The sequence below is a fragment of the Haliotis rubra genome, unplaced genomic scaffold (assembly GCF_003918875.1).
Source record: "Haliotis rubra isolate DU_JTF1 unplaced genomic scaffold, ASM391887v1 Scf1044, whole genome shotgun sequence".
Classification (NCBI taxonomy): domain Eukaryota; kingdom Metazoa; phylum Mollusca; class Gastropoda; order Lepetellida; family Haliotidae; genus Haliotis; species Haliotis rubra.
The window spans coordinates 293,246-310,237 of NW_025764942.1; the positions used below are offsets into that span (position 1 = coordinate 293,246).

At 38.6% G+C, this 16,992-nt stretch overlaps 1 protein-coding gene and 2 long non-coding RNA genes across 3 annotated transcripts in view; 2 read left to right on the top strand and 1 right to left on the bottom strand.

Annotated features, from left to right (window-relative positions):
* Positions 1 to 7,781, bottom strand: part of LOC124275114 — a 169,086-nt gene extending 161,305 nt beyond the window's left edge. Inside the window, exon 1 of the mRNA XM_046710609.1 lies at positions 7,001 to 7,781. Coding sequence (XP_046566565.1) covers positions 7,001 to 7,522 — 522 coding nt within the window. The 5' untranslated portion in view covers positions 7,523 to 7,781. The remainder of the gene's footprint in view (positions 1 to 7,000) is intronic.
* Positions 3,750 to 4,755, top strand: LOC124275146. Its single transcript, XR_006898218.1, has 3 exons — positions 3,750 to 3,783; positions 3,884 to 4,028; positions 4,082 to 4,755. It is a non-coding gene; the product is annotated as an uncharacterized LOC124275146 (long non-coding RNA).
* A 7,459-nt stretch (positions 7,782 to 15,240) lies between the features above and the next one.
* LOC124275152 lies at positions 15,241 to 16,323 on the top strand. The gene is made up of 3 exons (XR_006898219.1): positions 15,241 to 15,330; positions 16,202 to 16,240; positions 16,284 to 16,323. It is a non-coding gene; the product is annotated as an uncharacterized LOC124275152 (long non-coding RNA).
* The last annotated feature ends 669 nt before the right edge of the window (positions 16,324 to 16,992 follow it).

Consider the following 16,992-nt stretch of genomic DNA (forward strand, 5'->3'; position numbering starts at 1 on the left):
TAGCAGAGTGATAAAACCACCCTTTATCGAAGACGAGACGAGTGAAGGCCATAATAAATAAGTGGATGTATTACTCATCATGGCCATAATTAATCCGGTACCAACACAAATAGAAGCCGCGAAGAAATTAATGCATAAACATGTCCACTTCACTCTCTGCCTCAGTCTCGTTGCTGATAGACAACTGTTAATCTTCAACCGTACTTCCTGAAGACGTTTATAGAATATGCGAACCTTGCTGTGCATATTGGTACTGAGAGCCCAACAGGCTAAAGTTAACTGAGCCACAATGTGGTTTACGATGGTAAAACTTGCGTCAATGAAAGATTTAGCTCCGATATACGACGGAATCATCTGGATACAGTGGAGAATGTAAACTATGCACACCACAACAGAAAATATCCGTGAAGCTACTGTCCAAGCGTTGCAGCATTTTTCGGACTTCGGCTGCTGATAGTCCCATGATAATCCGGACAATGCTATCAGTCTCTGGATACATGTCAGTGTGTCCTGTACATCATCTGTTTCACCAGATGTATCAACGGTATTTCTGAAAATCCTCATAATCTTCTACAGCTTATGAAATCAACAATCTTTGTCTTTGCTTTGTAGGCTAAACCTTCAGTTCGGTCTGTTCTCCGCTAAGTCTCACCAGTATTTGAAATAATAGTTTTAATGAAGATGAATTGATATTTGTGTTGAGAGTGATTGCTTATCTTGGCTGTGAATAAGCTGTTCGTGAACCTATTAATCAATCAGTCAATCTATATGGCATAAGTGTTTGTTGTCCAACATTTCCTGACTTGTTCTAATTAGCCCTCTTATACGCTAGATGCAGTGTTTGCTTTAATATCCAGTAATATCATCCCCAATTGAAATTGTTCTGACAGTGCGACAACAAACATGAAGATCAATAGATATTGTCAAAAAGGCAGAGAAGAGACGAAAACAACAAAATGGTAAGAAATACTGTTACTAGTTATAGTTGTGTGATACAAATTGGGAAGCTGGGAAGCTATAGTGTATCGCAGTATAAGAAAAGACCGAAATTGAAAGATAAATATGGGTATGATAGGAAATTTCAGAGTTAAAGTTAAGTTATGACAGTAGTGTGTTATGCCGCTTTGGTCTGTCAATAGTTCAGTAACTCAACCACGCATACTGCTCTTGTCCTGGTCTTCAGACCTTGAAACAATTAGGGCTCAGAAACAATATCCATGTCAACTGGTTGAAAATGTGTATGTCTGATTGATTCCTGGTAGGGGGAACCATATATCCCTGACACATCAGCTACAGAATGATTTAATTATTCAGTGAATTGCTATCGTTCGTAACGACTTGCTCTTGTGATGAAGTTCGTTAGTGTAAACAAGCGGATACCATTTAGCTTATCAAGGCTATTGTCATGAAGCACTGAACAGATGGGGGTGGAGGTGGTGGGGGTTCACAGCAATATGAGATTCGGTGCATACCACTGAGTCAATGTTTACTAAGAGGCAGATGCACGGCTATTGTTGTTGGATAACATGACTTCTTTCTGTCGTAATCTGAAATACAGTAAATCTTGGTAATTTGCAAGGCATGTTATAAGGATGGATGTCTATCGCATCATTGAAGTGCGCGACGTGGACGTCAGAGCGTTGCTTGAATCATTGACAACAGGTCACGTGTACGGAGAGATCCATGAGCTTTACTCAGACAGGGCTAACATTCACAACATGGTGTTCAGCAAAATAGAGTATCATGTTATAATATATAATAGAATATTGTCATTGTCCAGTATGTCACAGGCAGCAATCACTATGTTACATGCAGTATATAGTATATAACAGGTACACAGAATATAGCATGAAGTTTTACGTATATCAAAGGTACACTGTTTATCGCATTAAACATACATCATATCACCGGTGCACAGATATCACATGAAGTGTACAGGACACTGCAGGTGCACAGTATATCACATGAAGCATACATTATATCACAGGTGAAGCACATTATATCACACAGTATATCACATGAAGTATATCTCATGAAGCATACATTATATCACAGGTACACAGTATATCGCATGAAGCATACAGTATATCACAGGTTATATCACAGGCACACAGTATATCACATGAAGCATACATTATATCACAGGTACACAGTATATCATGAAGCATGAAGCATACAGTATCAGTATACATCACATTAGGTACACAGTATATCTCATGAAGCATACAGTATATCACAGGTACACAGTATATCACACAGGAAGCATACAGCATATATCACAGGTACACAGTATATCATGAAGCATATGAAGTATACAGTATACATATCACAGGTACACAGTATATCGCATGAAGCATACATTATATCACAGGTACAGGTACACAGTATATCGCATGAAGTATATCTCATGAAGCATACATTACATCACAGGTACACAGTATATCTCATGAAGCATACAGTACATCACAGGTACACAGTATAGCACATGAAGTAAACAGTATATCACGGGTACACAGTATATTGCATGAAGTATACAGTATATCTCAGGTATACAGTATATCGGATGAAGCATACAGTAGATCACGGTAATACAGTATATCACATGAATCATACATTATATCACAGGTGCACGTTATATTGCATGACGCATACAGTGAATCACAGATACGCAGTATATTGCATGAAGTATACAGTACATCATCGGTACACAGTATATTGCATGAAGCACACACAGTACATCACAGATACACAGTATATTGCATGTATAAGTACATATACAGTACATCACAGATACACAGTATATCGCATAAAGTATACAGTACATGCACAGATACACAGTATATCGCATGAAGTATACAGTATATCACAGGTACACAGTGTATCGCATGAAGTATACAGTATATGCCAGGTACACAGTATATCGCATTGAAGTATACAGTACATCACAGGTACACAGTATATCTCATGAAGTATACAAGAACATCACAGATACACAGTATATTTGCATGAAGCAAACAGTACATCACAGATACACAGAACACGTCACAATTTAATTCTGACTCACAAAAGTCCAGAAACTATCCGCCCTGTGACCACTTTCTGACAAAGGATCTGACAAAATTAAATCATGCAGCTGCCATGGGCGAGAATGTTTAATTTCGCTCAGACTTCATGTTTTGGAGGTTGTAAATGAATGAAAGCATGTTTATAAGTAAATGACACAAAAATTAACCAATAGTGACTTAATTCGGCTAATTTAGAGCGATATTAAAATATCTCGTCCATGGGCGAGAAAACATTTGGCCCATGGGCGAGACTTTCTACTTTTGCTCAAAATCATGTTTTTTTTTCAAGTTTGAAGGTTGTAAATGAATGAAAGCATCTTTATAAGTATTACCACACAAAATTTAACTCATTGTGACTTAATTCGGCTACTTTAGAAGCGATATTAAAATATCTCGCCCATGGGCGAAAGAAAGTTTGGCCCATGGGCGAGATTTTCTACTTTTGCTCAAAACATGTTTTTTCAAGTTTAGAGGTTGTAAATGAATGAAAGCACGTTTATAAGTATTACCACACAAAATTTAACTCATTGTGACTTAATTGGCTACATTAGACCGATATTAAAATATCGCATGAAGCATACAGTACATCACAGGTACACAGTATATTGCATGAAGCATACAGTACATCACAGGTACACAGTATATACGTACATCACAGGAAGTATACAGTACATCACAGGTACACAGTATATCGCATGAAGTATACACTACATCACAGGTACACAGTATATCACATGAAAGTATACAGTACATCACAGGTACACAGTATATCACATGAAGCATACATACATCACAGGTACATCATGAAGTATATACAGGTACACAGTATATCGCATGAAGCATACAGTACATCACAGGTACACAGTATATCACATGAAGTATACATTACATCACAGATACACAGTATATCGCATGAAGTATACAGTGCATATTAGGTACACAGTATATTGCATGAAGTATACAGTGTATCACAGATACACAGTATATCACATGAAGTATATCACAGAAGTATACAGTACATCACAGGTATACAGGTAAGCAACCCTGAATGTGTTGACAGGTAACAGTGCTATGTTCAGGTTCAACTTGTGTAAGGTTCAGCTTGTGTAAGGTTATACGTATGATCTCAATGTGTATCTATATTGCTAGTATGCTTGGAGGAATGTGTCTCCACAAACATAAACTGTGTGTCCAAAGGCTAACCCAAGAATTTTCACAATTGCGGTTTGTGCACGTGCCACATGTCGGAATCTAATCTGCTTGGGTTACAATGCTCAATAAGTTGCCTGTCACTATGGGATGTACAAGATTATCAGATGCCCAGAGATGGCAAATTATCGGCACGTCCTTTAAAGCAATGAATTTCGACTACACAGGTATCAGTCGAGTGGTCAGAAAATTCAGATAAACCAATGAGGTGAAGCCAGTTTGGAGACAACGAAATACAGCATTACCATTCAACCAACTGTTGCCTTTGCAGGTTCAGTCATGGTGCGGGGAAGTGTCTCTTATGACTGTAAACTTGATTTGGTCACAATACGGGGAATTTGACGGGTGATCAGATTGCACTGGACCCTTCATTTTGATAATCATCCTCTTGTTACAAGATCTGTATTTATGGATGACAACGCTAGGCCAAACAGTGACAGCTTTCATTCAGAATAATGCAGTGACTCACCTTCCATTGCCAGCCTTGAGTCCAGACCTGAGCTTTATTTGACGACTGATACAAGTGGGAAATTGACGGGTGATTAGTATATATGAGTGAGTTGGGAGCAACTTTGCACAAACATGACGACAGGTTCCTCTAGAACGGATCCGACGACTAGCGGGGTATGCGACGTAGGGCAGTTCGGAGGGTACACTAGATACTGATTTACAATGTTACAAGTTTACAAATACATCTTTTTGTCTCATCACATATACACCACGTTGCCAGATACCCTCTCTAGCTCCATGCTTGTAATACGTATCATTTTGAGCCCATCAGATGATTTCTGTGTTGTGTCATATCCATTGTTAAAACGTAGCAGGAAACCTTGTACTTTTTGTGTTTTCTTCAAACCAACAGCTTTACAGACGTACTGAGCAACAGAATCAACACATTACAAACTTAAATATAATAACCATTAATGCAAAAATTTGAAGTCAAATACGAGTTGGTCAGGTTATTCTGTCGTAGTGTTTACATTGTGTCGAATTCCACCGGTCGCGTCCGGTTTAAACTGGATCACGATGAAAACATAGGTCAGGAGGGTACCGATGATCTGTGTGAACAAAGAAGGAAAGTTATTGATTTCTTTTTACTTTAAAGCCGCACGCAACAATGTTTAAACTTTTGGAAGGGAATTGTACATCATGGAGTCAATCCAATACAATCCAATGATTTACATCATGAACATCGATCTCGCAACTGAGATGCAAAAATAGTCAGTGAGAAGCAGTGGCAGGCTATATTTAGACTGGTGATATACTTAGATACTTAGCTCTGGAAGGTACTACAGGGTGTTGTTTTCTTGCTTGGCTATCTTCTCACTTTATACTCCCACACTACTTGATACTGCCACTGTTACACCGTGATAGTAATTTGTTACTTAGTTAATTTTAGAATACAATGGTTAATTATATATCATCTCATTGTTGATTGTTTGGTTAAACCGGATTCTGTCACAAACTGATTTCCGGTAAACTACTGCATAAGTTTCAGTTTGTGAATTAACTCATAAAAAACATCTACAAACCAAATTCGATCCTGTATATTGCTTTCTTAGAAAAAGCAGGGTTTGTTGGAGACCTGTTCTTAACCTGATCTTGAGGTACAATGGCTATTGTGGAGAATAGAATTCTATTTCATCTTTTAATCCGGAAAATTCCGTTGTGGTCCAATATCGGTCGAACTATACGTATTCAGCATACCGTTAGGATAGTGTCCTTCGTGATGGTCATTAGTCCCAAAGCACTGATTCCGATCTGACGTTGAGACAACTTGTTGGCGAACAGTGTGACCTGCAGCTGGGTGTACGTATCGTAAGAAAAACATGATAGAGACAAAACACAACGTAAACATAACATGTAAAATTACCAAATCTTCACTTTATATGTGAATTAATGTCAATTTCAACCACGACAAGAGATTCTAGTTGACCAGAATAATACAGGATGCAAAGTGTGAGTTAATTAGAAATACAGCTGACAGTGTGTGTTGCCGAAGCAGGTGTATAGGGAAGGTATAGCGAATGTGGAAGCTGGCTTTACTTGGTAGGCATGACTGACTATAGTAATCGTCCTATTCAGCCAATTTGGGCACATGAATTACAATGAACATACACGAAAAGGTATCATAAGTACGTAATATCCATAACTTATAAATAACATAAATCATTTTTTATATACCAAAATCAATGGTCGTTCCGCAGTTTCTAACAAAACGGTTCCCACAGTTAAATGTAGTTTCTAGATACTGAAGTGTCTCTGAATTTGATGTAATGTTTACTTACCAGTCCAGTAACTCTATCAGGCATATTTCCCCCAGTCATGTCTAGGAGAAGATTCAGAGGTCGGTGTGCCTGTAAACAAACATTGTAGGAATAAACATCCGTGATATAAAACGGTTGCTTTTCCAAGGTAGCTCAGTGGTCGAACGTTCTTCCATTCCAACCTACACCCCCTCCATTGTAACAATTGGAAGGTTAATACAAGTGGAAACATAGCAATATTCAACCCTATTAGTAGCTGCATAAGTCGTATTATTCCATTCAGTTGTTGTTATTTATCACGAAAAAAGCTTTTATTGTGTTCGTCATTTAAATATGAATAGATAATTTATCTACCTACATGGGAACATTCTTAACCTGAATTGTACATTAAAGTACAATCATATTCAATCATCCGCATCATTTTTGAAATGTTTGGCAAAAATGAATTTTAACACTTACCGCTTCGTGCAGTCTGACTCCAATATAGGTGAGGGCGATGAGATACAATATAGACACATACAGAACAGCTGCAGCATAACCAATGTTGGCAATGGATTTCTCGTCGTTGATGCTGCTGTATAGGCAGAAACACACAATGAGGAAGGAGCTGATGTAGGCAGCAGCGACGTGTCTGGACATGAGGGAACACACATGTTCCACCAGGTCTGTTAAGGATGCATGGTAACCTCGAATGTCCTCAATCTCCTCTTCTTTCACGGACCCTTCAGAAGTCCTTGCCAGTCTCCGCGTGCAATTATCATACTCATAAGTAAGAAGGAGGGAGATGGACAAGAACAGAAGCAGTAACGAATGGTGTAGCAGACAGTTACAGCCAGCAATTACCGTCGATAATACAAGTGAAGGCCAATACCAGTCACTGGATGCGTCACTCACAAAGCCAGTCATTAAGCCAGTGGAACCACAGTAACTTGCCGCGACGACCAGAAGACATATACAGGCCCTCTTCACTCTCTGTCTCATTTCAGTGGCTGAAGCACAACTGTTAAACTTCAACTGTGTTTCGCGAAGACGTTCGTGGAATATACGAACCTTGCTGTGGATGTTGGTACTCAGAACCCAGTAGGTTAGGCTTAACAAAGTTGAGATGGTACTTGCTGAGGGAAGACTTTTCTCTGTGAACGATTCAGCTTTTGAAAAGTATGGTATCGTTTGAATAATAGACAGAATAATGAAAATGAAAACCAAACTTGAATATATCCTTGAAACTACCACCCAGACGTTGCACCATTTGGCTGACTTCGGCTGCTGATAGTCCCACGATAACCCGGACAATGCTACCAGTCTCTGGATACTTGTCATTGTGTCCTGTACATCATCTGTTTGACTGGACGAACCAACGGTATCTGGGGAAACCTTAAACATCTTGCACAGACTGGACACTGGATACAGTTAGACCATGATGGTTCTGTTTTCAGTATTTGAAGTAATACTGTCGACACACCACTCAACACTGAATGTACACTTCTTCCACAAACGGTATAAAATGGAAATAGGTGGGACGAGCCAATATGACAATCAACGTGACGGAGCACCATACAAAACAAACCCTTTAATGGACATGTGATAAAATGCATGATCTGAAGTGATTAATCAATAAGGCAGAATTCTCGGTAAATATGTCATGTCGATTTCTAACATGAAAGTATATATTAAGTGCTGTTTAACCTGACGCTCTGGAACACCAGAGAGAGAGAGAGAGAGAGAGAGAGAGAGAGAGAGAGAGAGAGAGAGAGAGAGAGAGAGAGAGAGAGAGAGAGAGAGAGAGAGAGAGAGAGAGAGAGAGAGAGAGAGAGAGAGAGAGAGAGAGAGAGAGAGAGAGAGAGAGAGTAATGGCATTAATGGGTACAACAAAGACTGGTCGGCTCGGTGTAAGTATAATGTGTCTGAGTGGGGTATTCATGCTTAACTGCGGTATGGTATCTCAGTGACTTAGCACTATAAAACCAGCTTACGTCTGCAAGCACCCACATACACACTCATGCATATCATCATATGAGCGAAATAATCTTAATTGTGACGTTAAACCCCAGTTCACCTCACCTCACATCTTTAATGATCAACGTTTGGTATACACTAAGTATCATATGAAACTTGTTTAACAGTCCCAAGAGATGAGTTTCTTGAAATGCCTCTTTATTGCCCTTAATGGTATTGGTAAAAGAGCTTTTACTGAGAACTATGATATTTTAATGGCCAGATTGGCATTTTCGTTTACATTAGTTTAGTTTAAAAGCCAACATGGAATTTTCTGATAGAAAGAGATTGAAACACTGGCTATTTCACTCTCAAGCGGTTTAAGTTGATGAATAAGTTATAATAATTCCAAAGTACCTTTTTTCGGATATATATAAACGCTCTTGCTTTTCCAGCTAAAAACACATCCCTTCCGACTCATTATTGTTATGATATATAATGCCTGTTTATTGGTTTTGATATGAGTAGTTCCCATTCTCGAAATACCAATGGCTTCATCTTTCTTCAAAAGATAAACGTGCCATTTAGTTCGTGTGCTTAAAAGTGGGAAGTATGTTTGTCTGTCAGTACAGTATAGCTTCATTCCCTGCATCATCCAAATTCTAAACAAAACCCTTTTCATGTGTATAAAACATATTTGGTAATAGCTGCTGACTGTGGATTTTGAGCATGTGTTTGTTATTGTCCGTCAAATAGTCATGATACTAGATGTTCGCGAAAACGTGATTTAATTTCAGAATCCTTCATCTTCGTATGAAATGCCTGGCTTCTTATACTACGGTTAATGAATTCCTTCAGTCCTTTATATAACATGAACCATTCAAATGTAGTTCAATAAACCAGTTACAGAAGCGTGTATTCGCGAAAAGACTCCATATGGTGGCGTTTGCAGTAAATGCTCTAATCAGGTGCACCTTGTTAAGCATTTGACCGTCAGCTCACCTGTGATAACAACTGACGAGAAGCAAGGTAACACAGCATCAACGCAACTGCTTAACAGCATTTTCACAGTCCCTAATCTCTACGACAGCTTCGGGTTTTCTCCCACATTAAGCTGACGGATCTAGACATAAAAGGCTATAAACGACAGACGTTGCAGGACAATGTTTACATGGAGACGATGTCAAAACATTACAGGGTAAAGCTAAATAGCGATTAGGTAAAACACGTTGAGTTCAAATCAAATACAGGTATACTGCATAAATGGGAGAAAGCCAAGTTACACATTGTCCGTGATCGATTCAAATAGTTTTACTCTATCTAAATAAATACATCTTGCCTTTCGTGCCGTTTAAAGGTTTGGAAACGTTCTCTCGCAACAATATTCTGTGTCTATAGCAACAAAGTCAAGATGACACATTACAACCTTAAACAAAATGACCATGAATGCAAAAAGAATGAACTTCAAATCAAATACCAGTTGGTCAAGTTATGCTGTCGAAGCGTTTCCATTGTGTTGAATTCCAGCCGTTGAGTCCGGCTTAAACTGTACCACGATGAAAACGTAGGTGAGTTATTGATTTATTGTTAGTTTAAAGCCTCAAAGAACATAGTCATTTTTTTTAAAGGGGATTGTACATTATCGACTCAATCCACGACAATTCAGTGATTGACATCATGAGCCGTGATCTCGCAGTTGGGGCACTACTGTTATGTAGCAATGTTATTTATTGTGTGATAATTTTCCAAGCGTAATATATTGCACTCCTGGATAGTCGGTGGAGGGAATATTTAGACTTGTGCTATATTTAGACAGAGCTCTAGAAGGTACTGCAACCTTTCCTCTTTATTTTGACCCAGGTATTAGGAGAAGCTTCTGGAAACTTTGTCTTTGCACATAATGGTTGCAATTGCAGGCCTATTATCTGACATTGCATCTCAAGTTACAAGAAGTCTAATAATTTTGTGGAAATCATTCTTAACCTCAGCATCATTTACGTCTAAGTTTGAGAGTTGTCTCTTTGTTGCAGTTAGGTTGATATTACTATCACTGTCTTTGTATTCTACTGTCTTTGAATTTGCACTGCCACTATAATACCTTGACAGTGATTGTGATCTGAACGGCATTTGTTTCATATACACGTAAGAATATGTATAAACCAATTAAGCCTGACGCGCCGATATGGTATGTTGCTTCTTATTATAAGCACGAGTTGCTGAAGACCAGTTCGTACCCGGATCTTCTTGGTTAATGAATAATGGCTTGACAACTGGGCTGCATGGAGCTAGATTGGTCAGAGACAAGAATGCTGTTGAAGAAATACAGTTCGACCTATCCCATGTATAGTGTAATAAAGTACACTTCTGCCAGGAACTATTATAGTTAAAGTACGGGTACGCTTGCGTCCGAGTGTTTTCACGTTATTATAGTTCAGCGCAAAAGTGTACAGTAATTTTATTACATTATACATGGGGTAGGGCGAACTGTACTTCTTTCTAAGATGCCAAATTTAATACTTACCACCGATTGATCTAAAGCAGAAAACAAACAGAAAAACTACAATGTCGGCGACCTAAATTAACAATCCTCGTTGAGGACAAACTGATGTGCTATTCTATTGACGTGTCTACACCCTTCGTTAACACGTACGTTATCAAGAAACCAAGACTTAGTGTTGAACAATTTGAAGACGGTTTATATTCAGGTTAAATATCTTCTATTTATTATTTTTAAAACAATAACGAATGGTTTAGCAGACAGGTACAGCCACCAACTATCGACGATAATACAAGCAAAGGCCAATACCAGTCACTGGATGTGTCACCCATCGTACTCAGAACTACGCCACTGGAAACACAGGTACATGCTGCGAAGACCAGAATACATACACACGCCCTCTTCATTCTCTGACTCAGCCTTGTGGCTGGAACACAACTGTTAAACTTCAACCTTGTTTCACGAAGACGTTCGTGGAATGTACGAACCTTGCTGTGGATGTTGGTACTGAGAGCCCAATAGGTTAGAAATAAAAAAGTGCGATGCTATTTGATATGGTAAGACTTGTTTCCGAGAATGATTCTGCTTTCGTATAGCATGGTATCATCTGGATAAAATTCAGAGAAAGAAGTATGAAAACCAAACTTGAATATATCCTGGAAGCTATTACCGAGACGTTGCAACATTTGGCTGACTTTGACTGCTGATAGTCCCATGATAACCCGGACAATGCTATCAGTTTCTGGATACTAGTCAGTGTGTCCTGTACATCATCTGTTTCACTGGATGAACCAAGGGAAACCTCGATGTGTCTCTTTGTAAGTTATACCATCTGATTGTTCCGTTTACAGTGTTTGAAGTAACTGTCTCCATGTGTTACTCCGGTCACCATTGAACGCCGAATGCACATTAGGTCCACAAAACGTTGAAATGGATATTGGGCGTAAGCAAATATGATCAGTCAACACCTGAGGCATTACACCTCAGAAGCTTATCATTCCATTTGAACGCAGTCTAAATAAGTGCCGAATACCCCTTTTCCATTATTCGATATGTGAATTAATATGCTTCACTCTGGTACATAGCAACATGATTTTGCTCCTTTCAACCATATGGAAACACCATTTGGCGCATATGGTCTCGTTGTCAGCAAAACAATCAAGTTATAGACCGTCAGTGCCCGACCACCAGTCATGACACTACATCAAGTTTCAACAACGCACGTGTGAAACAGGTTCCATCCAGCAACCCTTACAGCCTGTACCGTATCTGGCAACAGATGTAGCTGTACGAATAGACATCTACGCATCTTCGGCATCTGTGAAAGACGCTCACGAGCAATTTTACAACGGAACATTAACGTCCACCTCTCAGATGCAGAAGGGAATACTGGTGATTGGAAGCACGTCAATGGAGAAGTGTCATGTTTTTTTCCTTTACTGAACTGACGGCATGACACATGTCCTGTGGCGTACACATTCAGGATGAATCAGATTCTGACAGTATCATTCAATCCTTGACAGCAATCAACATTTGCAAGCATTTCTGTTTCAATGCATTATAAATCCAACGTTTTGCCTTCCTCGACAATTTCTATGCTTTTCAAGCGAATGACCATTACTTATCAGTTCTGATTAATGGCATTTGAAAAAAATCAACATGATCGCTAATACTACCTTGTATTCCTTTTTGCTTCATGTTAAATGGCGAGGCACCATCTGATCATCTGATTTTGAGATGACCCCTTTTGTCATGTACTGATAGTGACTCCATGCACATTTGCATGTCCAAGTGGCTGTTCCGATTAGTCGCCTTATGCCCTGGACAGTTAAGATGTTATACTGTCTTGACATAATGACAGCTTATATAGACAACTTGTTTATTTTTAAATCATAATTCATGAAATTCAAAATTCACAATGGTAGACTAAAACAGGTGACACGTTAACAATAGTTGATATTTAAATATAATGTCTGTCGACAAAGGACAGTAAAACGACTTGAATATCACAATTTGAAATATTTAAACTAATATTAAAATTATACACACATTTGGGACAACACAATATAAAACGGGTTATAGATCGCCAACAACTAAGGGTAGATCACCATACTAGGAACCATGGGGGCTATTGTTGGCAAATTTAGCCAAAGATTAAAATAACACATATTCTGCAATTAAAATACTTATTATGAAAAATACTTTGAACGAAATTGGACTTACATACATATATATGATTGAAAATAATATGGATTGATCTATCGATCAATGTCTGGCTCATTATTACCCTGGAGACTTTACGAGTGAACAAACGGCTTCCTATGCGCTAGCTAATAGTGTTTGTTGAAATACCAAGGAAGAATTGAAATGTGCAGGAAACCACGCCATGGGAAAAGTTCTGTAAGCATCGTGTTGAACACTTAGTGACATATAACACATCACAACAGACAACGACACTTGCGTCATTGAAAGCCAACCAATGACATACACCGAACGTTGTCTTTGAACTTTTGCGTTCACCACCAGATCATTCCAGTCACACACGGAACTTACAAATTTCTTTTCATTCGCGTTCTGTCATTAGCCATCCACAGATTCATTATATTACTATTTTATTATATTATTATTTCTAAGGCAAATATCAGCTCATGATAGAGTCACATTTGTACAACCGACTCTGTTTTTTGGCAGACACTCCTTATAAATGTGGAAAGGGTTTTGTCGCTTCTTTTTGCCACGTGCTGTGTGGATGCATAGTCTGTTAGGTTAGGCCAAATTGTAATGGACAAGAGTTTTATCTGTGAGTGTGTCAATCTAATATGGCAAAACAATTCCAAAATAAAACATCCTGTCCAGTGTATATGGAACCAGTGAAGTATACGCTTGTATAGAATGTACAATTTGAAATTCTTCAGATGCCATTTTAACCACACTGTTAATATTAATACCAGTAATAATTTATTTATCATTATCAAGAACTTTTGTTGGATTGAGTCCCATGCGGGATTCGAACCCACACCCTCAGAGTCAGGCACCTAATAGCCAGCACACAAAGTTAGATTCAACCCAACAAAGTACTAAAATCTGTACTTTACTAAGAAAGTGTAATCTCAAATGTAAGATATTTGACAGGTTTTATAGGCTAAAAATATTAATGGATACTTGTTTCAGTCACGATTCGGCTGAAAAACTGACGATATGATAAGAAATGACAACAAAGTCTCTCACTGAATAACGAATGGCTCAAGTATCAGTCGGTCCCACTACATTGCCGTGGCGATGTTTCCATGTTGTCGACATCCACCACTTGATTCCGGCTTAAACTGGATCACAATGAAAACGTAGGTGAGGAGGGTACCGATCATCTGTCCAAACAATGAAGCAAAAGTTATTGATATATTGTAGGCTACAGCTATGTGATGGCGGTCTTTAAATATGGATGACCCGTGAAGGTCCGGGTTAGAATTGATCTTCAGTAACCCATGCTTGTCATAAGAGGCGACTAACGGATCGGATGGTCACAGGCTCGCTGACTGGGTTGACACATATCATCGTATCCCAACTGCGTAGATCGACGTTCATGCTGTTGATCCCTGGATTGTCTGGTCCAGATTATTTACAGACCGCCGCCATATAGCTGCAATATTGCTGAGTGCGGCGTAAAACTAAATTCACTCACTCACAAACAAACAATGGAAAGTGGGCAAGACGTAACATTAACCGACACAGTGAATTTCGATCTTGGCACTGGGAAAAACATGTATCAATCAAATCAGCGAGTCTGGCCGGTTCTTCACGAAGCAACGCAATTGGAGGATAAATACGTACATAAAAGAAACTATGTATGGATATAATGTCATATCTTTAGTGGAGAAAAGAACGGTTTTATGATAAAACCTGGAAAATACCATTGTGGATAAATGCGTGTTGAGTCATATGCATTCAACATACCGTTAGGATAGTGTCCTTCGTGATGGTCATGAGTCCTAAGGCGCTGATTCCGATCTGACGTTGAGACAACTTGTTGGTGAACAGAGTGACCTTGATGTACAGATCGTAAGATAAATATTCAACTGACAACATACAACGTAAACATTTCATCACAATGTATCACATGTGCTTCCTTGCGGGACAGGAACGAAGTGTTTATATTCATATCATAATTATTTATCATTATTTTTGACCCTTAGGGCGTAAGATAAATTGATTTTAGATATGCACGTGCTTCGATCAAAGGCGAGAATTGTAAACTGTACGGTATACAATATATCACATGTACACAGTATATCACATGAAGTATACAGTATATCACAAGTACATAGGGTATCACAGGTACACAGGATACAATATATCACAGGTGCACTGTATATCACATGTAGTATACAATATATCACAGGTACACAGTATATCACAGGTACACAGTATACGGTATAACAAATGTGCACAGTATATGGCATGAAGGGTACAGTACATCACAGGTACACGGGATGTCACAGGTACACAGTATATGGCATGAAGTGTACTGTACATCACAGGTACACAGTATATCACAGGTACACAGTGTATCACATGAAGTATACAGTATATCAAATGTACACAGTATATAACATGAAATATACTATAACACAGGTACACGGAATATCGAATGAAATATACAGTATATCACAGGTACACAGTATATTGCATGAAGCATACGGTGCATCATAGGTACATGATTTCTTTCTGTCGTATTCTGAAATATAGTTAATTAAGGTAATTTAAGCCGTGTAGTAATGATAGATGTACATCGCGTTATTGAAGTGCCGACGTGGACGTGAGAGCGCTACTTGAGCCTTTGACAACAGGCGGTCACGTAGAATGTCCATAAGCTTTACTTTGACAGGGTTCACATTTACAACATGGTGTTCAGCAAAATATAGTATCACAATATTATAAAATAATGTCATTTTCGGTGTGTAACAGGTAGCATACACTATGTCACATACAGTATACAGTATATCACAGGTAGACAGTATATCACAGGTACATCGCATGAAGTATACAGTATATCACAGGTACACAGTATATAACATAAAGTATAAACTACATCACACGAACACCGTATATCCTATGAAATATACAGCACATCACAGGTACACAGTCTACCGCATAAAGTATACAGTATATCACAGGTACACAGTATATCACATAAAGTTTACAATATATCACCAGTACACAGTATATCACAGGTACACAGTATATCACATGTAGTATACAGTATATCACAGGTGCACAGTATATCACAGGTACATAGTATACAGTATATCACAGGTACACAGTATATCACATGAAGTATACAGTATATCACAGGTATACACTATACATTATATCACAGGTACACAGTACAGTATATCACATGAAGTACACAGTATATCACATGTACACAGTATACAGTATATCACAGGTACACAGTATATCACAGGTACACAGTGCATCACATGAAGTGTACAGTATATCACAAGTACACAGTATATCACAGGTACACAGTATACAGTATATCACAGGTACACAGTATATCACAGTATCACAGTATATACGATTTTTCACTATTGCAGTTTGTGCACGTGCCACATGTCGGTATTTAATCTGCAATGTTCAATGATATTTCTGCTACTATGGGACGTATTATTAAGATTATCAGATACCCAGAGATGTCAAATTATTGGCACGGCATTTAAAACAACGAGTCGGGAAATGAATATCCTCTCCACAGTTGTCAGTCGTTTGGACCTAAAAAATACAGGTAAACCCAGAGTGACGGCGAATCAGTTCGGAATCGCCTAAGCAGAGCTAGCGAGAGAGAGAGACAGAGAGAGAGAAAGAGAGAAAGAAAGAGAGAGAGAGAGAGAGACAGAGAGAGAGAGAGAGAGAGAGAGAGAGAGAGAGAGAGAGAGAGAGAGAGAGAGAGAGAGAGAGAGAGAGAGAGAGAGAGAGAGAGAGAGAGAGGCGTTAAGGGTGGAATTATAGCTAAAACAGGTTG